The sequence below is a fragment of the Vigna unguiculata genome, chromosome 3, assembly GCF_037176805.1.
Source record: "Vigna unguiculata cultivar grain cowpea cultivar isolate G323 ecotype 2 chromosome 3, ASM3717680v1, whole genome shotgun sequence".
Lineage (NCBI taxonomy): Eukaryota > Viridiplantae > Streptophyta > Magnoliopsida > Fabales > Fabaceae > Vigna > Vigna unguiculata.
In genome coordinates this window covers 3387633-3414671 of record NC_140794.1, presented here as the reverse complement: position 1 = coordinate 3414671, position 27039 = coordinate 3387633, and the positions used below count along the sequence as shown (strand labels likewise).

The 27039-nt window shown below is 31.0% G+C and overlaps 3 protein-coding genes and 1 non-coding gene across 6 annotated transcripts; 1 reads left to right on the top strand and 3 right to left on the bottom strand.

Annotated features, from left to right (window-relative positions):
• Positions 1-7780: 7780 nt before the first annotated feature.
• Positions 7781-12341, top strand: LOC114178221 (uncharacterized). Its single transcript, XM_028064005.2, has 3 exons — positions 7781-8141; positions 8413-8482; positions 9127-12341. The coding sequence occupies exon 3, from the start codon at positions 9212-9214 to the stop codon at positions 12194-12196; it is 2985 nt and encodes a 994-aa protein (XP_027919806.1). The 5' UTR covers positions 7781-8141; positions 8413-8482; positions 9127-9211; the 3' UTR covers positions 12197-12341.
• A 764-nt stretch (positions 12342-13105) lies between these two features.
• Positions 13106-13177, bottom strand: TRNAT-UGU (transfer RNA threonine (anticodon UGU)). Its single transcript has one exon. It is a non-coding gene; the product is annotated as a tRNA-Thr (tRNA).
• Positions 13178-14692: 1515 nt separating this feature from the next.
• Positions 14693-17539, bottom strand: LOC114178222 (ubiquitin-conjugating enzyme E2-23 kDa-like). Of its 3 annotated transcripts, none has more exons than XM_028064008.2 (6): positions 17250-17539; positions 17047-17126; positions 16567-16681; positions 16393-16445; positions 16176-16244; positions 14693-15056 (listed from the first exon to the last, which is right to left on the bottom strand). In XM_028064008.2, exons 1-6 carry the CDS (start codon positions 17291-17293, stop codon positions 14926-14928), a joined length of 492 nt encoding a protein of 163 aa, XP_027919809.1. In that variant the 5' UTR covers positions 17294-17539; the 3' UTR covers positions 14693-14925. The 3 variants fall into 3 exon arrangements, with proteins under 3 accessions (XP_027919809.1, XP_027919807.1, XP_027919808.1); XM_028064006.2 differs by having other exon boundaries at positions 16176-16304; positions 17250-17538; XM_028064007.2 differs by having other exon boundaries at positions 16176-16304; positions 17047-17134; positions 17250-17396.
• Positions 17540-19142: 1603 nt separating this feature from the next.
• Positions 19143-25185, bottom strand: LOC114179517 (ARID/BRIGHT DNA-binding, ELM2 domain and myb-like DNA-binding domain-containing protein). Its single transcript, XM_028065884.2, has 3 exons — positions 24905-25185; positions 23691-24775; positions 19143-20484 (listed from the first exon to the last, which is right to left on the bottom strand). The coding sequence occupies exons 2-3, from the start codon at positions 24657-24659 to the stop codon at positions 19618-19620; spliced, it is 1836 nt and encodes a 611-aa protein (XP_027921685.1). The 5' UTR covers positions 24660-24775; positions 24905-25185; the 3' UTR covers positions 19143-19617.
• Positions 25186-27039: the final 1854 nt, after the last annotated feature.

Here is a 27039-nt window from a genome sequence, read left to right as displayed (position 1 = left end):
TAACGTGACATTCTCTTTGAAAAAGCTTTTTCAGATTTAAAATAATTCAAACACATTCAAGTTTAAAGCAAAGTTTAAAATGATTGCTTTATGAATTAATCAAAATAATTTAATAAAACTTTAATAATTTAATTCAAGGGGAAACAGCGGATCATCTCTGATAGAGGACTCACTAAAGTTTCAAGATGTACACCAAAGTTTTAATTCAAAGTCCAATAATAAAATAGTTGTCGATCATCATACGTCCGAAACATTATTCGTTTGGAACGTCAACTTTATGATGATTTTTTCTTTAAAAAATGTTATGAAAGATGAAAAGATAAATAAATATTAAAATCACTTTAGAGTTTGACTTATAAATATAAAAGTAAAATGTAAAATAACTTGTTATATCAGTATGTGTCTCTTGGTGATGATTGATTTATGTGATAATTCTTAATTTTCGTAAAATATGGTATTGTTTTTTAGTCTCATCCAAAGAAAAAAAACAACATTTCGTAAAATAACATGAATGATGTTACCTTTAATTGTTTTAAGTTTACTTTCATCTGTTGACGAGAAAAGTTTAAGGACCGAAACTTTTTGAGTTTTACTTCGTGAAATCAGCAGCGATTTGCGCTTGTGTATCACAAAAGCTGTGAAATGATTTTTCTTGGTGTTCTCAATACTTCATCTTTTCCTAATTAATTGAATTATTTATGAACATGTATCATTGTATGACCTTTAACACAAAAAGTGTCTTGACTGAATGTTCGAAACAGTCTCAACAAACATGTCCCCTCATATCTTTGACCCCAGACTCGTTTGGTCAACGTCCAAAGCAAATTCTCATATTAAGTATTTACTCACTCATTGAAAGATATTTCATTTACTCAATCGTTTTATAGTTCGATACACAATATAATGCATTTTTAACTAATTAATACAATACAAGTAATTAATTATCCTCCACATCAATCCAATTTAATTATATATGAGCACTAGAAAATTTCACAACATAATTATCGTCTGAAGATACCAAATCATATTTTTTTATCATCGCATACTAAATATCTCATAACATTCGAAAAACAAGCACATTAAATATTGATAATAATTTATTAACTTTTAATAATATAATCATCTATAAGCTTTACATACCAAATGTTTCTGCAAAAATCATACTCTAACAAATTTGAAAATATCTAAAAATGAGATGTAGTGCATCTCTCACATCCCTGTCTTTACCCTCGTGAGTCGTGAGTGAGTGTTTGGTGTAAAAATATAGGTAAGTGAATCTTTCAAATTGTTATGGCCTCACTACAACAATAAACATATTTATCAACCACCTTTTTGCAGTAATTATGTAATTATTGAAATGATTGACGAAAAAAGTGTCTAATATTTTTGATAAATTTTATCATCAATAGTACCGCTAAAATGTGTAGATAATTATTAGTAATTAAAATTTGTTAGTATGTCAGTAATTATTAATAAATTTTGAATTTTTGTAAATATTATAATTTAGTCTTTTTTTCTTTAGTCATTCTTCTATTTTTTTCATTTTTTTCATTTTTTTCTTTTTCTTGTTCTTTCTTCTCCTATTCATTTTTCTATTCATTTTCCTATTCATGTTCCTTTCTTCTTCTCTTCCTTTCATCTATTATTATTGTTGTGATCTTTGTTCTTCTCACTGTTATCTATATAATTGTCATCTTTATTGTTATTAAACCTATGTTATTATCGTTGTCGTCTTCTCTTTCTCTTCTCCTTCTTCCTCCTTTTTCATATTCTCTTATTATCACTAATCTCTAACTAATTTATAACAAATATTTCATCATATTTTTCAGAAAGATCGATGTACATTTTACTGATAAAATTATTGATAATTTTTTAAGAAATACAATTATTGATGAATTAACGACTAAATTTAAAAAAATTGAACAACCGACAAATTTACCATCAAATTAAAAAAAAATCATTGTTGAGATATTTATCATGACATGGTCAAAGTTCAAAGCAAAAACTTTGGTGTTTATTTTATTGACAAATATATATGTTATAAATAAAAAAAAAATCTAATATACCAATGAATTTTACTTATAGTTCTATTACAGACAAATATTTCTATCGGCAAAGTTCGTCAATAAATATATTTTATTGGCGATTTTTTATTTCATTAGTATTTTAATATTTTGTTGGAGTGACCTAAACCATATTTTTGTTAACAAAACTTTGATGCAAATATTCCCATGAATAACTTTCCACACTTTTTCTAGTCTCAACCACACCACTTAACAAATTTATACAACAATTTATATCAACAAGTCTTTCAAATTTTTGTGAGCCAAATTATAAGAAAATTTACTTTCAAACCCTAACAATATTCTATTAATTTGGCTTAGTGTGAATTATTTACAAAATGTGGGTAATGGAATTGGAATAGGAAGTTATGAGATGAAAAATATAAAAGTCAGTAATAGGGATGATGATGCGGGATGGGTCATGTGAGTCATCCCGCATGTCCCAAAAAAAAATGTGTGGAGCAGGTTAAGTATTTTAGTCCGTTTGTTCGCTTAGACCCGTCCTACATAATCTGTATTTGGCCCGCATAATCCTCATTACTTAAATTTTTAAAATATAGTAACTCTGGCACCACATGTCGTGTGCATTGTTTTTAAAACTTGCTCATTTACTTTTTTTTTTCTAGTCCCTCCAAAAATAGCTTTCATCCTCATTCAATTCATCTAAAAGTAGCTTCATCATTCACATTTTTTTCTTCGTTTTAGTCAATTTCAAACCATTTATATTTTCAATAGTCTTGTACTTACAAATTAAAAATTTTAAATAAACATATGGGTCAAATGTTATGTGAAGTCAACCTGTTTGTTTTTTACGGGCAAATGCGGATAGGTTTACCTACATTGTTAGTTAATAGTGAAAAAAAAAGAAAAAAAAAGTGTTTTTTTTTTAAAAAAAAAAAAGTGAAAAGAAAAGGGTAATGTCTCATTGTTTTTCAAAGGGAAAGAGTTATGTTTTAACTTGGTGAAGACAAACTTCTAAATGTTACACTAACTCAATCTCTAGTTCTATCCAAAGTCTAATTAAAGTCCAACCTAACTATCTAACTCTCTCTTAAACTTCATTACTTAATAATTCTTATAGATTAAACATACGATGATAGTAAATCAGTCAAATCATAATAAATCACACATGCAAATGAATATCTAAACAGTTCTGAACATATATTTTATTATCTTACTATCACATAAATTAATCAATCTTACTATTTTATACCAACACTATGTTTTTATGTAACATTCACAGTGATGTTATTGAATATATATATATATATATATATATACATCAAGAAAAACCCAATTACAAAAATAAAAGATAAAAACACATTTAGCACATAATTGAACTGGTATGTATGATAGTGAAAGAAGTTAACTTTTGGGATTACTATTTGAAACTGGTTTGCATTTTAAAAAAGAATGAATATGATTTGGTTGGGTTTTGATGTTGTGAAGAAGATGATTTGGTTTGAAAAGAAATGTGTTGTTGGGCCCATTAATGATGAATTTGTGCCCTTCCCTTCTGGCACACATGAAAGATTGTGGGGACACAGCTTTTGATGGCTAAGAATGAATTTGAAAGTGCCCTAAAATTCAAACTATTTTTGTCTGTTTGTTAGCAGAATGTGTCCGAATTGGAGCCATTAAAACGACAAAGTTTTGTTAATGGTCTCACATGGGGGCATATGCTTCCCATCGCCATCCCTTAAAAAGAGCGTTTTGGAGTGATGTTGAGATGAAATGCCCTAATCAAATGTGCTGTAAGTCAATACCACACTGTCCTTTTCTGCTGCATTCACACATTTTTAAATTCCTAACCATGCTTCTTCTTCTATAATATTTTCATGCAAATAAATACGTGTAATCTATACTGCTATATGAAGATAATTATTCTTTTTTCGATGTTTACTATTTTTTTTTCCAATTTTATCTTTCAAATCATTTTTTTTATTTAATTATTTTTTCAAATTTAATTACTTTTTAAATTTAAATATTTTTAAAAATTAAATAAAGTAAAATTATCTATAAATAAATAATTATGTTTTATTATCATAAAAAATAAATAATACACGTGTATATATCATCACAGTATTTTCCCTAATATAAATAATAATTATAAAAAAAACTCTAACACATAATACACCTATGGCTTGATAACACTAGTGTAACTATAACTAAAATATAATTAAAGATTATTTTTTGTAATTTCCAAATTTAAATCAAAGCTGAAGTTGAAAAAAAAGTTATTTATTTTACATAACTCATTTATTAAACATTAATTCATTAATTAAATAGGTCTTTGATTAATTTATCGATTCAACCAAGTCTTAAATCTATGGTGGTGCTTTTGGAGAGAACGAAAAGTCAGCAAAAAAAGTACACATAATTCCTGAAATATATTTTTATTTTCTAAAATTAAAAGGTGGCAAGTGAGCATTCTTTTTTAGTTAACAATAAGATAACTATTTCTTGTTTGTCCTTTCCAAACAGTTTTTTATACAGTTAACTACATGGACTAATTGACACAAATATGTTTTAGATTAATTAATAATTTTAAGTTTAAATGTTTAATATGTGATTAATTAAATATTTAGAAAAATAACTTTAATTATCATATAGAGACTAGAGTTGTTCTATTTAATTGAAGAAAAAAACTTCTTATAGAATTATACTTGTATAAAAAAAATAACTAATTCTGTATTTTTTTGAGACATTATATATGGAAAATGATAAATTTGAAGGGATATAAGAGTAGATTTTACGAAAACTAGAGACTGACGTGATAAATTAAAAAAAAAAATTAATTAATAAAAAAAATAAGATTATTAGTTTATTTTTATATATAAAAATAATTTAAATTAAATTATAAATAGTGTAAATTATATTACAATAAAATGTGATTATTATTTAAATTAGAAAAAGATTTGATAAAAATATAATTTTTAGAAATTAAGATCGAATGAAATTTTGGGATTAGTTTAAAAAAATTAAGTAATAATTTGACATTATCAAATTATTTTATATTGATATGTGTTAGTTTAAAATTAATATAAATTAAATAGGAGTAATTTAAAAAAAAAATTATACATCGATGAAAATAATTTAAATTGAAAATTGTTCATTTGAGATAAAATTTAAATATAAAAAATGTAAAAAATTTATTTTGAAAAAAAAAAGTGAAAGAAAAACCCAACACAGAAAAAAAAAGTGTAAAGGTGAAAAATTTTAAAAAAATATAAAGATAAAATTGTAATTGGACTGGTCAATATATACAACCACAACACTCACTCCAAATATGTTTTTAATTATTAAGTAAAACTTAGTATTAATTTGAAAAATAGTCAATCAACATAATCAAACAAAGGTTTAATTGGCTTAGTTATTCTTTTGCACGTATTCTCGAAACTAGTATATTCATTGGAATTCCCGATAACATATTAAAAGATTATTTATTTTTCAAATTAATACTAAGTTTTACTTAACAATTAAAAACACAATGAAAATAGGGTGTTATTAACATTAATTTTATAAAAAGGGAAATTCATCAACTATATCTTAATATTATTTTCCTATAAATCTCGTTAGGTTACATAAAATTAGTTTTTTTTTTTTTTTGTGATACACTAGAATATGTACCCGTACGAGATTTTTAAAATTAAAATATATTTATTGTATTAATTTGACTTTATAAAATTATAATTAAATAATAATATTGTGATTGCTTTAATAGTGAAAAATGTATTGGAGTTATTTTTATATATTTTTAATAAAATGTAAAGTATATAATTGTTTTAAATAATTTATTATGATTGACTATAAAAATAAAAATAAGACTTCAATTTAAATGAAACATTGGTCGGATGGTGCAGATAAATATAAAAAGTAGATTCTCTAATAATAAAAATATTGACATAGACTTTATAAAAATACAAAGATTATACAATTTAAAATTTAGGGTAACATAATATATTGGGTATGACAAATCAACCTATTTAAAGTGGGACGTGCCAAGTTGATAATTTCAAGATGTCAGTTTGTTTTGGCTTGACCCATTCAACCTGTTAATTTGATGGATCAAAATACAGGCCAATATGGTCCGATCTTTTGATTAGTTTTTTTAATTAAAAATTAAAATAATAAATAATAGAAAAGATTTACTTTTATATATTATTTTTTTATAAATGTAAATATAAATATATTGTAATTTAAATTATTAATACTTACAACTTAAGTTTCAATTGTTAGTTATAATAAAGTAATTTAACATGTATATGCAATAATTATTTTAATTTATCTAACTAAAAATATAAAGTAATCTATTAAAAGTTTAGAAAAGATTTTATATGATTAAATATGTTTTTAATATTTATTTATATGTACATATAAACAAATTTTAAAAATAAAAATTAATTTTTTTTAAATAGTGACGGTTCAGTCCGATCTGGCCCGTTAGCCCGTCATGTGCATTAATGGATTGTTTTTGTTTGACTCGCCAACTTGACTTGGGTTGTTTTTGACAGACCAATGATGGGTCAGGCCAAAACGGACCGAATTATCCCGTTTTGCTAACCCTACTATAGCTACAAATAATAAACAATGTTAAAGAGTGACTTCTCTGAAAATATAAATGTTATACAATTTAAAACTACAAATGATAGATACACACGAGGATTTATTTTAAAAACTTCTTATATTTTATATTTGATTATCTTTATCCATGTCGATTTAACATATGTTTTCAAAAAAAAAAAAAAAAAAAACTCATTTTCATGGGTAATGATTGTTAGCACGTCTATTCTTAACTCATTTTTACGATTTTTGATGTCACTTTGAATCAAACAAAGTCCTTTCAGTTTGTGTGTTGACACTTTTACAGGATATGACTCAACTCTTAAAAAAAGATCTTTGAGTACTTATTAAAGAAGTTCATTGAAAAAACATTACTACCATTTTAATAGAGGTTTTTAAGATGAAAAGGACCATAATCAAATATGATACATTATTAGATAATTGTGGACCAATACTTATATGTTTGGACCTATCTTTTTATGACACATTGAAAATGACTAACCATTTATTTTTAAATTTAAAATATGGAATAATTATTACTTATTTATTAATAAGCCGGGATTATAAAATTGTTATATTATTCAACTTATTTAATCTTACTTAATGTTTAACCTTTTACCCTCATTCGCACTCCAACACATGCATCTAGAAAATACAATAGACATCACCTACTATATATGATAGATTTAGTGTAAAATATATAAGATTACCGAAGAAATTATGTAACTGTAAAATTGGGGTCACAAATTTCATAATCCAAACACACATGTATATATAATGTATGTTTTATGATAATTTTTAAAGAAAAGAAAATGGGGGAAAAACCTTATCTTGAATCCTATTAACAACATAGTACGCGTGAAAAGACATTCTTGATTTATATTATCATTAAAAGCCTTCTTTTAAGAAGAAAAAAACAATGGATATGCAATGCATCTGAAGATGAATTGGGTAAGGTGTAACTTCAGTCTCTGTCACAAGTTTCACAACCAAGGTGAAATTTATGGTTAACTTGTGATACTTTCCATTCTCAATTGCTCCCAACAGCGATTTAAGAATCAACAATTAAACGATTCCTTAAGTTAGAACTTCAACACGTCACAAAACCCCAGCAAAGTACAAAAGACCACGTTTGTTCTGGACTATCTTAATCAAAGCTAACTTTAAAAGCATCCACCGAAAAACACAAAAAAAAGAGAGAAGAACAAACCAAAACCAAGAAGAAGAGCTTAAAAAATGCGAATCCAAATGCCGAAATCATAGTGGCCATCTGCAAGATTTAACAGTTGTATAAATGGGCGTGGAGCCTACTTCGATTCCACCACACCCAAGTCAGATCCATAGCATTCTTCACTCTTGACACCCCATTCTGAACCTTGCAGGCGCAATAAAAACGCTACCGTAGCCAAAGATTCACACAAGTCAAACCACTGTCACACAACCCACATCCAAAGATAACACTCCTTGTAAGGACTTAGCCGCAGTTTCTGCACCCATCAACACCTGCTGATAAAGGTTGGCGCTTTTTGCCTTCATTTCTTTCAGTTTATCTCCTTTTCATCTCTTTCTGAAATGGGTGTCTTAGTCTGACACCATACTTTGTTTCCCACTTCACTCATTACCAATAACTCGGCTATATGTTTTCTTTTTTTATTTTTGTTGGTTTTTGTTGTAATGATGTGTGTCTTAATTTTCGTAAGTAGTTAGTTTGCTTGAGTTTTTTCTTCTTACTCCTACAGTGCTCGGAAATTTGAATGCTTGAATCTCGTTTTGTTGACCTTTGCAGAGAAAAGAGATTGGTTGGTTTGGAAGGAAAACAGTGAATGTATGACACGGTGTTTCAGTTTCTCTGCCTAGTAAGTATTCAGATCTGAATCACATGGCTGTAGTTTTGTCAATTAATTATTTTGATAGCTGTGGATGGTGTTGTGTTTTAATTTTTTTCTTCTTCTTCTCAATGATTCTTCCTCCCCTTGCTTTTAAAAGTTTGGTTGGTGGATTACTAAACAACGAAATTATGAGTTTTCTTCAAGTGAGTTGAGTTTTTACATTTCTGATTTTGGATCCTATTGTTTGTGTAACAACAGTAATAAATGTCCCAAATTGGTGCTACGTTTCCTTGTCTGTTCAGGGTCAACATCATTTTTGTAAAGTAAATATTCTTTTTAGGTTGACCATCATGCTTCCTACCGCTGATAATTACTGTTTGTGATTTGACCAATTTATCTTTTTTTTCCTTTTTGGAAATTTTGAGATCTATAGAAGTGTAACATAGATGATGGTGGGACGGTTAACTTTTTCTTAAAAGTCTCGGACTTTGTCTGGCCTTCACCCCTTCTTTACTTTGTTCTTTTATATTACTAATTTCTGCTTTCTAGCATCATAAGCATACAGTGCAGAACATTCAGTTTTGCTTCTTTCTGCAATATTGGAACACTGAATGATTGGAAATTCAGAATGCAGCTTCTGACTGATGAACTCTTTTCCTCAAATTTCACAGTTCATCTTCCAATAAATTTCATGTGCATGGGACATGGTATCTTCGATAATCGGAAAACATTCACACACCATCTGTAACTTCAAGGATGGATATCCAAGAAGAGAGCTCCACCACAGTTGGACCCTTGACAACACCAAGTTTAAGGAACATGTCATCCTCATCTTCAGCTTTTTTTTCTGCTAATCAGTCACCATTTTTCTCTCCAAGATCATCATCGTGTCAGTTATCAGAGTCTTTGCAACCCGATGCTCCCAGTGACAGAATTCATCTAGATGTTGCTGCCCCCAGTAGCAGTTCAGGGATTCCAGAACCGAAGTCTCTAGTGAATGTTGGATGCACCTTCCCTGAGGTGGCTGCATCTCCAGCTAGCTGTAATGCAGGTGATTTACAGAACCTTGACCGCATATCTTCCTCAGTGGGCATCTCTAGTTGCACTGTGTCTGGTCACTTCCATCCCTATGATGATAGTTATTCCGGACAGAAAGATAAGAGAAGTAAGAAAAGCAGAAACAAAAGAGTATCCTCAACACCAGGTTCTAGATCACTTTCTTCTTATAGATTAAAGAGTTGTGATGTCTATATAGGATTACATGGTCGTAAACCTCCTCTAATAAGATTTGCCAATTGGCTGCGTGTGGAGTTAGAAATTCAAGGCATAAGTTGTTTTGTATCAGATAGAGCTGGATATAGGAACTCTTGTAAGCTAAGCATTGCAGAGAAAGCTATGGACATGGCTTCTTATGGGATAGTAATCATAACAAGGAAGTCTTTCAAGAATCCGTACACAATTGAGGAACTGCAATTTTTCTCTGGCAAGAAGAACTTGATCCCTATATATTTTGATCTGAGTCCTGCTGATTGTCTTGTGAGGGATATAATTGAGAAGAGGGGTGAGCTGTGGGAAAAACATGGAGGGGAGCTTTGGCTTTTGTATGGAGGGTTGGAGCAGGAGTGGAAAGATGCTGTTCATGGCCTCTCACGTGTCGAAGAACGGAAGTTGGAAGCTCAGGATGGAAATTGGAGAGATTGCATTCTGAGAGCTGTCACATTGTTAGCAATGAAGTTAGGCAGAAGAAGTGCTGCTGAGCATTTAACAAAATGGAGGGAGAAAGTGAAAGAAGAGGAGTTACCTTTCACTCGGAATGAGAACTTCATTGGTAGGAAGAAAGAGCTTTCTCAACTGGAGTTTATGCTTTTTGGGGATGTTACTGGAGATTCAAGGCAAGACTATATTGATCTCAAGGCCAGACCCAAAAGAAGGCATTTGACTATTTGTCGCAGCAAGAGTAGTGTGCAAGAGGAAAGGCATGTGGGAAATGGAAGCAGGGAGGAAAAAACACCAGTTCTGTGGAAGGAGTCAGAAAAAGAGATTGAAATGCAAAGCATTGAGTTTTCTCAGAGGCGATCAAGGCTCAAACGAGGTGGAAAGTATACCAGGCGGAAAAAAGGAATGAGGATATTATATGGGAAAGGCATTGCCTGCATATCAGGTGATTCAGGAATTGGTAAAACAGAACTTATGCTTGAGTTTGCTTACAGGTTTCACCAGAGATACAAGATGGTGCTTTGGATAGGAGGGGAGAGCAGGTACATTAGGCAAAACTATCTTAACCTCAGGTCCTTTTTAGAAGTTGATGCGAGTGTTGAGAATAGTTTGGAGAAAACTAGGATAAAAGGATTTGAAGAACAGGAAGAAGCCGCTGTTTCTGGAATCCGCAAAGAGCTAATGCGAAACATTCCATACCTTGTGATCATTGATAACTTGGAAAGCGAAAAGGATTGGTGGGATCACAAACTTGTGATGGATCTTCTCCCTCGTTTTGGTGGAGAGACTCATGTGATTATATCAACGTGCCTTCCTCGTGTGATGAACTTGGAACCTCTGAAGCTTTCATACTTGTCTGGAGTGGAGGCAATGTCTCTAATGCTGGGAAGTGGCAGGGAGTATTCAGTTGCTGAGGTTGATGCTCTTAGAACCATTGAGGAGAAGCTTGGAAGGTTGACTTTGGGGCTTGCCATTGTCAGTGGAATTTTGTCTGAGTTACCTATAACACCAAGCAGGCTCTTAGATACCATAAACAGAATGCCCTTGAAGGACATGTCTTGGTGTGGTAAAAAAGCTCCCTCATTCAGGCAGAACAGTTTCCTCCTGCAACTTCTTGATGTTTGTTTCTCAATATTTGATCATGCAGACGGCGCCAGAAGCTTGGCAACCAGAATGGTGCTGGTAAGTGGATGGTTTGCACCTTGTGCAGTTTCAGTTTCTTTATTGGCACTTGCTGCTCAGAAGATACCAGAAAAGCAAAAGGGGACTTGTTTCTGGAGAAAACTACTGCAATCCTTAACATGTGGATTCACATCCTCACACACCAAAAAATCAGAACTAGAAGCATGTTCTCTGCTGCTGAGATTCAACATTGCAAGGAGTAGTACTAAGCAAGGACATATACATTTCAATGAAATGATCAAACTATATGCTCGGAAAAGAGAAGTTACAGGGTCAGCACAAGCAATGGTTCAGGCTGTTATGAATCAAGGGTCAATATCTGAAAGCATAGAGCATTTATGGGCTGCATGTTTTCTGCTATTTGCATTCGGTCACAATCCTGCGGCTGTTGAACTCGAGGTTTCAGAGCTGTTATATCTTGTTAAAAAGGTGGTTCTGCCTCTTGCAATTCACACATTCATTACCTACTCCAGATGCAGTGCTGCTCTAGAGCTTCTGCACCTTTGCACCAATGCTTTGGAGGCTGCAGACCAAGCATTGGTTACCCCAGTTGACAAGTGGTTCGATAAATCACTGTGCTGGAGGTCCATACAGACTAATGCTCAGTTGAATCCTTGTCTTTGGCAAGAGTTGGCTCTGTGTAGAGCCACTGTGCTTGAGACCAGAGGCAAGCTAATGCTAAGAGGTGCACAATTTGACATAGGTGATGATCTAATCAGAAAAGCTGTTTTCATCAGAACTTCAATTTGTGGTGAAGATCATCCAGATACAGTATCTGCTCGTGAAACATTAAGCAAACTCACTAGACTAATTGCAAATGTCCAAATTCGAGCTTCGGCATAAACTTTATTCTGCATCTTGTAAGCAAACTCTAGAATCATCATCATACACTAGATTTTTAGAATAAAACTAGTTCTGTATACTCTTTCATGGAACTTTCTACAGCATATTTTAAAAGTCTAATACGAGATACAATTTGATTTAAGAACTATTCCTTCTTCTTCACTTGGTTAATTACCCTTCTGTAGATATTTTTGCTAACTAATTTGCCATTTCTCACTGTTGCGTTGCACTAATGCCACACTTAATTGTGTTTGTGTTGTAAAAGTCTTGGCTTGAGCCATCAATAAGCACCTTCTGCCAGTTCAAGGAGTTTCTCAGCATTTCACTTTTTTATCACCTATACATTAGAATGACACATGCAATCTTTAACAAATTTCACATTGTATGGTGTAATTTACTCTATAGTTTGTCTTTTTTTCAACAGTTCTGATGCTGTGTTTGCTACGTATGATATCTTGGTTATTTTTAACATTGTGGTCTTTGATTAGTCACTGTTATTAGGTTCAAATATATTTTTAGTGCCTCAAATATAAATCTATCTGTTTTTAGTTATGTAGAAATATTTGTTAATTTTTAATCTATTACATTTTGTAATCATTGTGTTTCAGTTCTTAACTCTACTTAACTTGGATTAATTTAATGCAAAAAAATGTAAAATATTAATTAATTTATTAAGATAATAAATAGTTATTCAAATTAAGATAGTTAAGTTTTTTAGATACGTAACTTAATATATACATGTCTTATTTGAAATTAATAGATAGCTATATTTTATTTTTATTGTTTCAACCAATAATTTACTTTTAGCATTGTATTTTTTTTTTGTTGCAACAATTATAATTTATATATATATATATATTTGAGGATTCAAAAGATAATTGAAAAAAAAAAGTGAAAAAAATTAAATTTTGCCCTCACGCAGGATCGAACTACGGACCTTCAGTTTACAAGACTGACGCTCTACCACTGAGCTATAAGGGCCATTTGCTATTATATACTTAATGTTATTATTTTGCCTTATGAAAATGAATACTAACATGAAATAAAAGGAAAGTAGCTGACATAATAGTAATTAGAGTGATTAAATTAGAGTCCTTGCTATATGTTTTTATATTTAATTTGCAATAGTTTATACATGAGTTTTATTTTTTATTTTTTAAGTTTTGTTTGTATCTTGAGTATAAGTCCATGCGAAATACTTAAATTGTTTGAATTGTGAATTATAAATTGTATTGTTTTATGGATATTTGTATAATTTGCTCAATGAATTTTCACACGAGCAATTAAATAAATTCTAAAATATCTAAAGCAATTGATGGGCACGGTAAAATTTGCTCAAGAACGTATCTAACTCACCAAATTTTTAAAAATTGCGTAGTGAATACACAAAATTCGCTTGGCCAGTTTCGAATACCAACTAAAAAAATGTATAATAACAAATTTTCCAAATGAAAAACGAGGAGTAGATTAAATTGAAAGAAATTAAATTGCATAATTGAACTTTATCACATTATATTACTTTTTATTTGTTACCTAAATAATTTATTTTTCATATAGTTAATTTGGTATCTCCTTAAAGTAGGAACAGTTATCAAGGGTGACTTAAACATCAAGAAATGGCAAAAATTTAAATCAATTTTAACTAGCGTAAGAATGTAGATAGCCGTTGGTGTATATTTTAATATTAATATGGACTGAAGCAGAATTAAATGCATTGCATACATAATTGAATGCAGGATTCATGCAATTATTCCAAGCATTTATTTGAAATCAAAGTCTAAATTGAGATTCTTCAAATTCCAATTTCAAATACCAGACATTCATCGGTAGGATTGCAACGTTAATTGTTAATTATTATTCTTTGTAACACAAAAATTGTCTGAAATTATTGCTTCAATGCTACGTGTATATAAAATATAAATATCAATTACTTTGAGACAAATTTTTGGTAATTTACATCTCAGTTTAGATAATATATATATATATATATATATATATATATTTATTTGGGTTAAATATATTTTAATTATGAACTTTTAAGTGAAATTAGAATTTGTTTTAAAAACTTTTAGTTCCCAAACAGAAAAAAGAAAAGAAAAAATATAACCATTTTAATTTAATTATATATTTTTTTATATGTAAAACATGTTAAATTGTTTAAATAATTCAAATATTAATATGAAATATGTTTAGCACGACAAAAAATATATATAATTAAGTTTAAAAAATTATATCTATTCATCTTCTAAAATTTAAAGGCCAAAATATACCAAAGTTTCATACATGAAAGAATTCTAATTTTGCATCAAAATTCAATCAAAATTCAGATACTAAAACCATATTTATCCCGAATTTCTTTTATAAAAATTTTAACACTGACCCTCAATTTCCAATCTCATAACATCCTTAAATATTAAGAAACAAAGTTCAAAATCTCATAGAAGCCACAAATGGGAAAGTCGTCTTCGCACAATTTCATCTATCAGAAGCAATAAATGAATTCATAGCAGAACCAGCAACCTTCAGAAATTGAATTTTCCAGTCACATAACTGAATACCTTAAACACCTAAATCATAAACCAATTTACACAACCACCATGGAACAGATAGAAAGGTGTGAAGTTTTCCTTCAACCTTAAGAACTTGTCTCTTTAACCTATTCTTGGACTCAATATAAAATCATATGATATCATGTACAATCAAATAAGACAGGCATTATATGTAAAAATCTAAGGATCTGGTTGGCCAACAATGGCATCATCACTAGAGGCATAACCATCTTCACTCAGCTCATCTTCGCTAGAATCTTTCTCCTCTACAGCTCCAATGTCTTCTGGCTTCGCATATTTCTCACAATATTCTGTTCATTGGCTCAAAAAATGAAAATTATAAACAAAAGCAAAAAACTTAGAATATAACAACATGTTCACATATGGTAGATATATTAAACTGATGTTTCCCTTGTCAGTCTTTAAACTACTGTCTCACATGAAATCCTAGAATTAAATACACTGGAATATCTAGATTTCTGTGACCATGATACAATATCTAGATACTCACATATGTGTGATTTTCTTCAATGATAAAAAAATACTCACATGCCAATGATAAATAAATAATATATACCAATTTGACATACCAAATTAGAAAGTAAAAGTTTAAAAGAATGACAAAACAAAAACAGTGGTTCTGCATTTTATAAGGAAATGATCACCATTTTTGTTATTTCTCTCAGAATACATATTATAATAAGCAATTATTTCTCGCTATACCAAACCTGGCCGGAGATCTAGGATCTAAGATTCAATTGATACAAGCAATAATAGAAGTTTTATGACAGTAAATTGGAAAGTACTTGGTTTGATCAGAAACTCACAACTTGAAAATGGTTGAGTATGTTAAATACTTTATATTGGCTCAGTTACCAGCAAACTATTCAACATGAGGTCTATATTACCATTTGAGTATTGGAATTCAAAAACTCTTCTTTTACACACTCAATATACACTTATTATTATCATTACAGAGTACGGTTGATCAATGCCAAAGCAAATATCAGAATAGGATGCAAGAAGGTAATGCAATTGCTGTTTATCCAAAAACAAAAAACAAAGCAAGAAAGATAGATGTTCATATTCTAAATCTGTTGGGGAGCATTGACAGTTGTTGTGCTTTAAATCGAACAAATTCTTGGCAAGAATCGGAGATTTCAATTGTTATACCTAATAATGATATTACTAAACATTTGAAATTGTTGTGGTAAGGGATGTGTTCAATATCAGTTTGTGCAAAATGACAATCTTCAATCTTCAAAGCTTTTTATTAACTATTAACCAGTTAATTTCAGTCCAATTGAAATGCGATGAAAATAAAGATGGCTGTAGCTATTGTTAACAATAATGCAGAAAAACTCTTACTATTAACATGAATTGAGCATGAAAGAAGCATTGAAGCTTTATACAAGAGAAAGGATTACCACCTTTAACTCTCTGTTCATATGTAGCATGATCTCGGATCATCAAGGCAGCAGCATCACCATTTAATGGATCTGATGCATTGGGATACAGAAGAAGTTGAGGAAGAAACACCTCAAACACATTAACAAGGTCTGAAAGAAAATAAGGAAAATCACCAATTTTAAAGCAGTGGCAGTAACAGAGTAAGGCAGAATGAAATGCATAGCAAGTATTGCTTACCAAACATGGGACTCCAAGTCTGGTTAATAACATCTAAGCATACAGAACCAGACCTAAGCATTACAGGAAACTGTATAAATGAGCTAATGTGTTTTCCATTGAGTTCAGTGGTGCTGCTTAAATAAGATATAACCTATGATTCAATGAAGTTATGGTTGCAGTGGAACAACTTACAATTCATCAACATTAGGATGAAAAATTTTGTTGACAAAGCCAATAGAAGGAGACTTGTAAGGATAAGCATCAGGTAGTTCAACCTTTACCTTCCAAACACCGACCTCGTACAGACCTGCACATGATTTCCATCAGAGTACAAAAAAAAAACAAAAATACTAAGAGAAAAATAACACAACCATTCACTTCCACCTTTGAAGTTAACATAGATCCTAGTGCAATTCATTCACATTGAATAAAATAGCCAAACGATGAATCAACGACATTAATCTAAGCTATTGACTGCTGATCCAAACAGTTCACATTGAATTCAAAGACAGTCGGTGAAGGAAGAAATTTCAATTTCAATTTCAATTTCAATGAAGAAAAAGTTGGGCCAAAGAGAAAAAGATAATCTCAGTAATCTGATGAGGAACTGAACAACAGAATAAAAAGTAAAATGTAAAATAATTACGCAAGCAAAGGGATGCAAAAATTTACTCTCTTTAGGTCCGTGGAATTCCACAAAGAATTCTTGCATGTCATCGTTGATCATCTCCACCTTGTAGTCACTCATCATCCTGATGACCTGATCCATGTCAATCAAACACACCCCAAATGGAAAAAGACAACAAATTTATGAAAAAATAAGAGTTTCTGAAGTTAAAAGAATAAAAATAATTTTTTTTGAAAAGATAACAGACAGTTTCATCAGGTCCATGTCTCTCCGTTTGCTAGGGGAAGACATTGTTTCTCTCTGTGCTTGACTCTTGTTGTTTGTGCGACCTGCTGCTGCTGCTGCGAAGCTCTGTGGAATCAAAGGTACACGTACAAGAAAAAAGTGTGAAACTGTTTACCTCATTTTCCACAAATAAAAAAAAAAAAAGGCTCAAACCCAACACACAAAAAAAAAAATGAAAGTTGGAGTTATTTGAAAGTAATGTGAAGAAACAAAAAAAATCTTTATTGATGTTATGATTTTGATAAATTACTGGTTTAAACTGTATAATTCAATCAACTTTATTTTTTCAAATCTCCATTGTTAAAAATATATTTTTAAATCTTTTATACATGACCTAAAATTTAAAACAATATGGTTGAAAAAGAATGATTAACATGATATGTGTATGACCTGAATGTACATTCTTAAGCATAAAGATCAAATCAAAATATATAACTTGCACAGCTATAAAGATGAATAATTAAACCTTATTAAAATATAAATCAATGACAACATTGTGGAGATATCCTTATGAGTTAGGTCTTTCAATTTGACCATTCAATTAACAGCACTTTGTTATGTGCATGAATGACAACATTCATGACACTTTTGAGCTTTATTGGAACTTTCCTCACAATTTTGTTGACCACATATTCATTTTAGTACAAATTAAAACTAGTGAAAGGAAAAGAAAAAGTACCTACACCAGTAAATATGAAAGTGAGAAAGGATTATTAGTTAGCTATGGTATTCAATAATATTTTTTTAGAAAAAACATATAATTCATAAAAAAAATTAATTCTAGTTTTATAAGTTTCTTACAATTTTTGATAGTGGTATTCTTTTAATATTTATTTATTTTTCTTAACTAATTAAGTTAATTTCACATTTTGTCGATCTTTAGTTTAGAATGGATTATAACATCAGTTTAACTAGATTCTTTATAATGGTATATTTTCAGATAGTTTTTAGTGTGAACTAGTAAAGTTTAAAAGTTTTTTTCTCTCTCTCTTATTTTCTTAACATATAAGTCTAAATTTCTTTTTCCTTTTTCAATTATTTGATATATATGAAAAAATAATAATGAATACATTTGAATGAAATATTAAAAGGATGTATACTGAAATCAAATTTCTTAAAAAGATAAATATTAGTGAGATCACTCAAGGAGAGAGTATATTTTTCTCTGGAAATTATCTTGTAGGCTTTATTCTTTTTGTTTATTCCTTATATCTGAAGAGAAATGTGTTAGAAGTATTGAATTTTTTCTCACATAATTCCTCCACCCCTATCCAACAATGTCTTTGTAATTTTGAAGAACATCAGTTGTAATTATTTTTTAATTTTCCTTTTAAATAAAAACCTAATTATATGTATTTGTATAATTTAAATAATTTTATACCTGTCAATTTATATGTATTTAATTTACACTTTTAATATTTGCTTTTCTTTTATTACAATCGGAGAAAACATCAATTCAATATTTGCTAGGACTAATAATAGTACGAATTGAGAAAAATTTCGTTTCATATTAAAAATATAAATTATAGTTCATAAGAATAATATTATTTAACAAAAGGCCAAAAACATGATTTTGCCCAATCCATGAAAGTAGAAAGACATTATGGATGATGTTCTATTTCTTTTTGAAAAGAAAGACTTCCTTGTTCTAACCAGACAACAAAACAAGGAAATAAGAAACCGACATACAAAACAAAAATGCATAATCAATAACCAAAAGAAATCAAACACAAAATCATGTTCCCACCTGTTCCTAGTCCTGAGGGAAAAAAAGGGAAGAAACAGTCCTTTCCGTTCTCTCACAATTTGTGTGAATTATAAGTGAGATTAGAGAAAAAGAAATTCTCATTCACCCTTCAAACAAAAGGTTGTTCCATTCGAAAAAATTGTCTCAAATAAAATTTTATAATTTCAATTTACAAAATAATATGACAAGTAATATAACATTGAAAACACTACCTCTGGCTAAACAAAACTGAGTTTACAGCACTAACAGTGCAGCCTCCAGGAAGCATCATGTTAAACTGCCATTTCAACCAACAAGATTAATATCAGTCTCAGCAAGTTCTTCATTATGAGTAGAAATGACAGGAGCACATGTCCATATTTGCTTCCAAGTTCCAAAACTAAAAACTCCACAACCTGGTTCTTTTCTCTCTATCTACCTCCCTATAGTGTACAAAAAAATTGCTAGTATGAGAAAAGCATTCACCAGTGATCATGGAGGAAGAGTTTTATACAAGTTTGTCTTATACAAGTCTGACTCAGGAAAAAACTTTCTCGAGCACAAAGTAGCTCAGATCCAATTATCAAATTTACACTAATCTTGTCTAATCAAAATCAATGTACTGCTCGCTCAGAGCACACTCCAGGAAATCATCATCACCAGGACCCTCGACAGCTTCCATTCCAAAACCTTTGCTCAAACAGCCGAACTCTACTTCATCATCGCTATCAATATTCTTTGGGGTCGCCCGATTCTGATAGGTTCTTAGTTGAATGAGAAAGACATTGAAATAATAGCTCACCAACTGTCTTCTTGTCCTGTTTGGAAAGTATTTGCATACATTGTTCCAAAAATATTTAATTTTAGAGGGAACATTTGATCTCATGATATCCTTAAATCTCTTTTCTTCTACAGTTGTCCATTGAAGTGAAACTTCCTCACCCATTCGATCAAATCCCCAATGGTAAAATTCAGAACCCAATTCAAGCTTCACTTTCATCCTATTTTCAGCGATATGTAATCTAACACACGCAACAGAACCTTGATGTTCGCAGCTACACTTCTCTTGTCTTCCCCTTCCAACATCTGTTTCAGTAGTAGCAGGTTCTGTGCCATGTTTCCAAGACCATACTCGTGTTCCCAGCCATTTAGAGTCACTATCGGAAGCTACACCAGTCCATTCAGGGATTTCAGCTTGAAAACGAGGGCCTACAGATACTTGCTTTTCATGAGACTCGTCCCCAGATGATTCACCGTTTTCTTTTTCAGTCAATACATCTATAGTTTCAGTTGTTTTCTCGTGAGGACAATTTTCTGCCAATGTATTTCCATTGTGAGAACATGGATTGCAGCAAGAGCATGACCGAGATTTAACAGAGGAAGGCAGCCTTTCCCTGCATCTTGATTTTCCTGTAGCAAGGCGATCGAGAGCAACAGGATCCTCGAACATGGCAGGATGCATCTTCTGCTTCTGCAAAACATATAATTCCATAAATTGAACATACTATTTCCACATAGCATGAAAAGGAATTTCTCACTACGATCTTGTCTTCTAGAAGAAGCATGTGTTACTAATTTAACACCTAAGTAATATAAATTAGAGTGATTGCTGGAAGAGTTTGTGATCGATGTTATCAGAAATTATAAGAACTAGATATAGTTTGATCTTGTGCATATGGGTCTCACTAGGAAATGTCAGTCACATGGATCAAATGCCATTATGTCGTATCATAAATCGAGTATATAGATGAACAGATGGTGTTGTGGCCCAACCTATAGCAAAAGCCATGGCAGACAAAATAAAGATGATAAATAAGTACATACGTCCACCACTGTAGAAAAGTCTATTCAAACGGGGAGAGAAAAGCAGTACAAAATATTAAAAAGGATAATTAAATATTAAACAAAAAAAAGTAAAAAAGGAATACAGAATCAACAGAATAAAGGATAATCAAAGAAAACAGAGTTCAAAACCAGAAATAAACAGAATAAAGAATAATTAAAAATAGAAACAGAAATAAAATAATTAAGTATAATCTAGGAAACGTAATTGAAAAGGGTGGCAGTATAACACTAAAAAATAATAACTAAAAAGAAGTATAAATACTAAAAATAATAATTAAAGAAAGAAAATTAATAATAATAAAATGGAGCAGAAAAATATTTAACAAGGAGAACATAATATCATTTGACTCATTACGGTATTGAGCAAGATTTTGAGATCAAAGAAAATGTTAGATGAGTGGAGGAGGAGGACTTTTTTTCCTATATAGAAGAACAAGGGAGATATTCAGAATTGTGTTTACCATAAAGGGATAAAACTTAAAGAATCATTGATATTGGAAAAGGCAATTGACCAATAGATTAACATAAGAGACTAGATTGCAAAGAATCAATTTGTGCTTATGCTATGAAGACCTACTACAGAAGCTATTCATCTTCTACAAGGTGGATGGAAATATACCGAAGCAAATAAAGATACATTACATACAATTTTTATTGACTTGGAAAAGGTATACAACAAGGTGTCAAGAGACGTACCGGAGAAGGTTTTAGGAAAGAAAGGTGTTTACTAACTATGAGTTATTCAAGACATACATGTGATAGGGTAACTTCTAATGGTACACTCTTTAAAGCCACTAAGGACTTCCTGATGAGGATAGATTCATATCATGATTCAACCTTGAGTTCTTATATGTTTAATCTAATATTGAATGTGCTTTCTTGTGATGCACAAATATAAATGCATGGTTTTTGAAAATGAAGTTTTGGTTAAGGAATCAAGGGAAGAGGTTAACTCTAAACACGAGCTTTGGAGATAGACATTGGAATCTAAATGTTTCTTCTTTCAGGTTAGATTATCTAGAATCAATATTATAAAATGATGATGAAAAAATTAATAAAAGTTGTCACACATAGGGTACAAATTGGGTGGTTGGTTCAAATGGAAAAAGGCGTTGGAACTTACTTTTGACTGCAAAGTACCTAGCAAGCTCAAAAAGGAATAATTGTGCTACTATATGACAAGCTACATTCTATGATACTGAATGTCACACTTTAAAGGGATAACAAGAGAAAAAAAATTGAAAGAAACCGAACTGAGTTTATTTTGATGAACATGAGATGAGACCACAAGCCACATAAAAAAGGACAAAATATGGAATGATTGTATATGAGATATTGGTATGACACTTAACAGTGAGCCGTAACTAGTAATTTAACCAAACCATCAAAGTATCAATAGCTTACAACCTGTCTGTAAGATATTAAACGTTTAAACAAAATAACCCATCAACAAACTAAATCAGCATTATCAAAGAAATAAACAGATTCGAAGCCTTCAACCTAACATCCATTAACCCAAAGAAGGGTACCAGTAGATAAAACATAGCAAGTATTTACGCATAACACAATAGTCACATTCAGAGCAAGAGGTTCACAAAAGTAAAATAGTCATAAGAAAAAACAAACTTTAATCAAGAAATTAAAAATATCATTATATCGAATGTAAATTATCAACCCAGACTTCTTTCTTCATTATTTGTAATTTATTAAGAAAATATCCCTTTTATTGTAAATTGTAATGTGAACTCTATGCAAAAAACCACCTGTGGCAGTTGGAAAATATCAAGCATGCCATTCCTCCATGCTTGTCATGGTGCCACAATTTAACATTAGTGTCTGTAAAGTTAAATGGGTTAACAAATAATATATGTTTACCCATTTATACTTGATTAAGGAAGCTTGCATATGGAAAACTAAGCTTGTAATACAGATTTGATTCAAAGTTGTGGATATAGGTAATGTGTGAAATAGACTTCCACATCATTAATCGCAAGTTCTTATAGCACATGGTTCATAGCATTGTAAGGATTGAAAAGTGGCTGGTGTATGCAACCATATGAGAAAAAAGACCTATGTCATGATCTGCAACCATGATCACTAGATCACATGACAGCATGCTAACCATAATGCTAAAGCTTACTCTCTTTGGAAAAAACTCAATAATGCATTCAAAGTTCTTTAAGGAAACTTCATAACACAATCTTTTTCTAACTGCTTCATTAAAACGAAAAAAAATTTAATCATTTAAAAATTTCAGCCCACATGCCTGTTTATTTTTCTTTTCATAAGAATAAGAATTGATGAAAAAGTAAAAGCATAAAAATAGTTGAATTGTGTGAATCACATTGGTGATACGAAATTACATAGATTCGTTAATGTATCGCAAGATACAAAGTCAATTAAGATCTATCTTGAGATACAAATAGATAGATAGCCAAAATGTATCTAATTGTGAAATTTGATTAGCGAATCACAAGATTCTGATAACAATGATCAGAAGTATTAAGTTCATGCATACACATCATTTATAGGTTTTCTAAAATTATCAATATGACTGGATCAACTCTAATGAGGTTGTGAGTCGAGTTTGTAAAGGCAATAGGAGTCTATGCAACTTGACTTGCAAGCTAAGATTTGGTAGGTATGCACAGTTAATATAGGAAACAAACTAATGCAATGAGATCAAATAATTATTACCTAGGATGAATTAAGCATGCTGTAATGCCTAACAGATAAAATAAAATGATAATCACACATTCAAGCATAGGATGCTGATATGCTTCAGGATATGAAATGACAGATAAAACTAATATTGGGCATTGAAGTTTATACCTGCAAAGAAGACAATCCACTGTTTGGTTCTTCATGCTTTCTCAGTGACAGAAGCTTTCTTGCCTTCAGAAATTGTCCAAAAAAGTCCCGGCCTTTATACTCCTTCCACTTTGATGGTTTTGGTATCGGTTGAGTTAAAGGATAAAGAGGATGTTTTGCAATATTCTTCATCCAGTTTAGCATGCCTGAGAATGCATCCCGTTTGCGTTTGAGAGGGTTACACTCCTTGTCAGCACATTCTGCACCCAAGGTTGCAGGATTGTCCTTAATTCCATTACTGGATTTTTCATTATTGTCACCTTCAATGTGTTGGACATCCTCAGGTTTATTATTTTGATCTTTGGTGTCCAATGGATTATTACCATTACTGTGGTTAACCAAATCAGTGTTTTTCTTTTTTTTATTTGATTTTGACTTGAAAAGTTCATCATCGGCTTTGTTCTTTGTATTTAGACATAACAGGCCTCTGAACTCTTTCTCTATATCCAATGGCAACCACTCCAAACCCCAATCACACCCATGATTCCCATTTTTTAAAATCTTCTCTTCAAAAATTTTCTTCAGCCACCTTTCAAAATCATTCAGATACTTATCGTACACTAATTTCACTGGCGAGTAAACTTCAAGGTTCAAACCCAATTCTTTGGTCACAGAACCCCACAATCCATTTTTCGACACCTCAGCATATCCACCCCTTTCCTTCACAAGGGAGAAGAGTTTATACAAATCGAGCTGTTGTCCATCAACCAAAACCAGTAAAGGCCGAGCACCAGCTTGGGAACAATTATCCTTCAGATAAAGAGGGTAAAGTTGATAGAACAGATATTTTTGCGAAAGTTTACCATGAGGAGCACCATTATCAACATGACCATCTCCAAGACGACAACCATTTCCAAGAAATTCACCAGCTGTTTTAACTCCAAGGGAATCTAAAGAAGGCCCATTTGAGAATGTTGACCATTCTTCCATGAACTTCAATTCCCTACTTCAATGCTTGATATCTCAAGGCTAACAATCAAAGGTATGGAAAATACACAAAAACGATCCTAGGTTGCCATCTTCTAAGCTTTGATCACACAACCAGGCTACAATTAACATAAGTATAAGCTTGTTAAGAGAGAGCAATTACAGAAACTGGTTATAAGTTGATCTGGATGCACAAAATCGGGAAAAGTATGAGAATGGGTGTAACCATTTCTGGTTGACGGATTTACCTGGTGATCAAGTCTTTGGCTGGCTGTTAAGGCATCCCATAATCATATGAAAGGCAAAGGCGAGAGACAAGATCAAAGATGAAACCTGAAACCTGAGAATATGGAGCATTGATCAGTGGTAAAATCTGGAGAAGCTGCAGAAGAAACCCACCATAGAAGGACAGAGCTTGAGAAGCTGAAGACAATGACCAAGGGGCAAATTAGAGAAATCAAAGCCCCCTCTTATCTCAGGGCTGTGTTTGCCTTACCTTCCTCCTCTTTGAAACATTGGAGGAACTTACTTGTATTTAAAATAACACAACACATTTATCACAAATGCTAACATTAATATACCTAGGGTTTGTGAATTTTTAGTGGGTCGGGCTTATCCGAGTCCGGCCCACTAAAATTATACGGGAGTTGAATAGATTTTTATTTGTGCAGTTGAGTCTGACTAATTATTTATTATATTCGGTTAGATAAGTCAGATTCATTATTTATTAGGTCTGGTTCAATATTTATATATTTAAACGTATATTAAGTTGAATATTTAAATAGGTTGGTGCCAGAGCAGACTGATTCCAGACTAATTCAATAATATACCTAGAGTTTCAGACTGATTCATAGAGTCAGACTGAGTAATTACTATGCTGAGCTAGATTCATTATTTATTCAGTTGAGTATTAAATTTTTGTATTAAATTTTAATCTCAACTTATGTATTTTATAATATAATTATATTTTCTTTCTTTCTTCTTGCCTATTGGGTTACTTATTGTTTGAGTTTATCCCCACTCTTTTCTTTATGAAAAAAGAAAGTTAAACACAAATTCATTATTTTGCTTTCATTTCTCATATGTTACAATCCATTCTTATAAAACAATGGTAATTGTCTCTTGTCTTGCGTAATGGTGAAATATTACTTTCATTTCACTATTTGTTTTTTCAATAGGTATATTGACAAAGAATAAAATAATAAATTCATTTTTTAAAAGTAATAAATGGAAGCTATATGTGAAGATGTAAACAACATATTCAACTTATTAACGTATTATGAAGCATGATACTAATGATATGTTGAATTAGATAGAAGACCCTTTTAGAATTCAAAAAATTGTTCAACTAGAGAGAAGTACCTTTTGAAGATTCAAAGAGTAATAGATAATGAATTTCATATTTATTCTTTAGAACTGATCCACGCAATCATCAAATTTGGAAATATCCAATAAGTCAAAGAAATAAAATTAGATAAAGATGACAATGCAGGACGAGATGAGTTTTTGAGCGCACTTTCCTACATATATTTAAATTACTCAAAAAAATATTTTTTTAATATTAAATGGAAAAACAGATATTCCATGGTGATGAGTGATTTATAATCATTAAGTATGTATAATTATAAAGATTATTAATTAAGCATTCAGATATGTGCATGAACTTAATTTTTATGATTAATAATGTAAGATTCGAGAAATTTAATTAATTAAATAATTAATTAATTAATAAATGCGGGTAGTGGAAGCCTTTATGACAATTAATGTTAGCTTTTATGACATGAAAAAGTATTAGTTCAAATGATTGAGAGTAGGATTGTACTTTGACTTGACATTTGTGACATTTGTATGGTTGTGGGTTTTTTCTTAGCCATTAAACATAATTAAGGTATAGGTATAGTTAAGAGGCAAATTAAGGAAGGGATAGTGAGTTTTTGGAGGTTGCCATTGTAGAGTGTTGTGAGGAGAGAAATCTCAGTGCAACGTTGGTTTTAGTGAGTGAAAGGGAGAGCTAAATTGAGGAAGAGCAACGAAGGTCACTAGTGATCAAGGAAGGAACTCCAAAGTAATCAAGGTTGAGTTAGGAATCCAGGTTAGGGGAGCTGCTTTATTTGTTATATTAAATTGTATGATTTTACGTGGTATGTTGTATGATTGGGTGACTTTTCTGAATTAAAATTCCACTAGTTTTGAGTTTATGGAAATTCCCAAAAATCGCCTAGCAGCTTTGAAGGCCCGCCAGGCGATGCATGAGCGTGACACCTATTTATGTTTTTTTTAGATGAACCGTCGGACGACACGGGTGCTCCCGCCAGGCAACACGAATAGTAGTGTGGTTTCTATGATTTTTTATGGACTTTATGATATTCGGGATTGTTGCGAA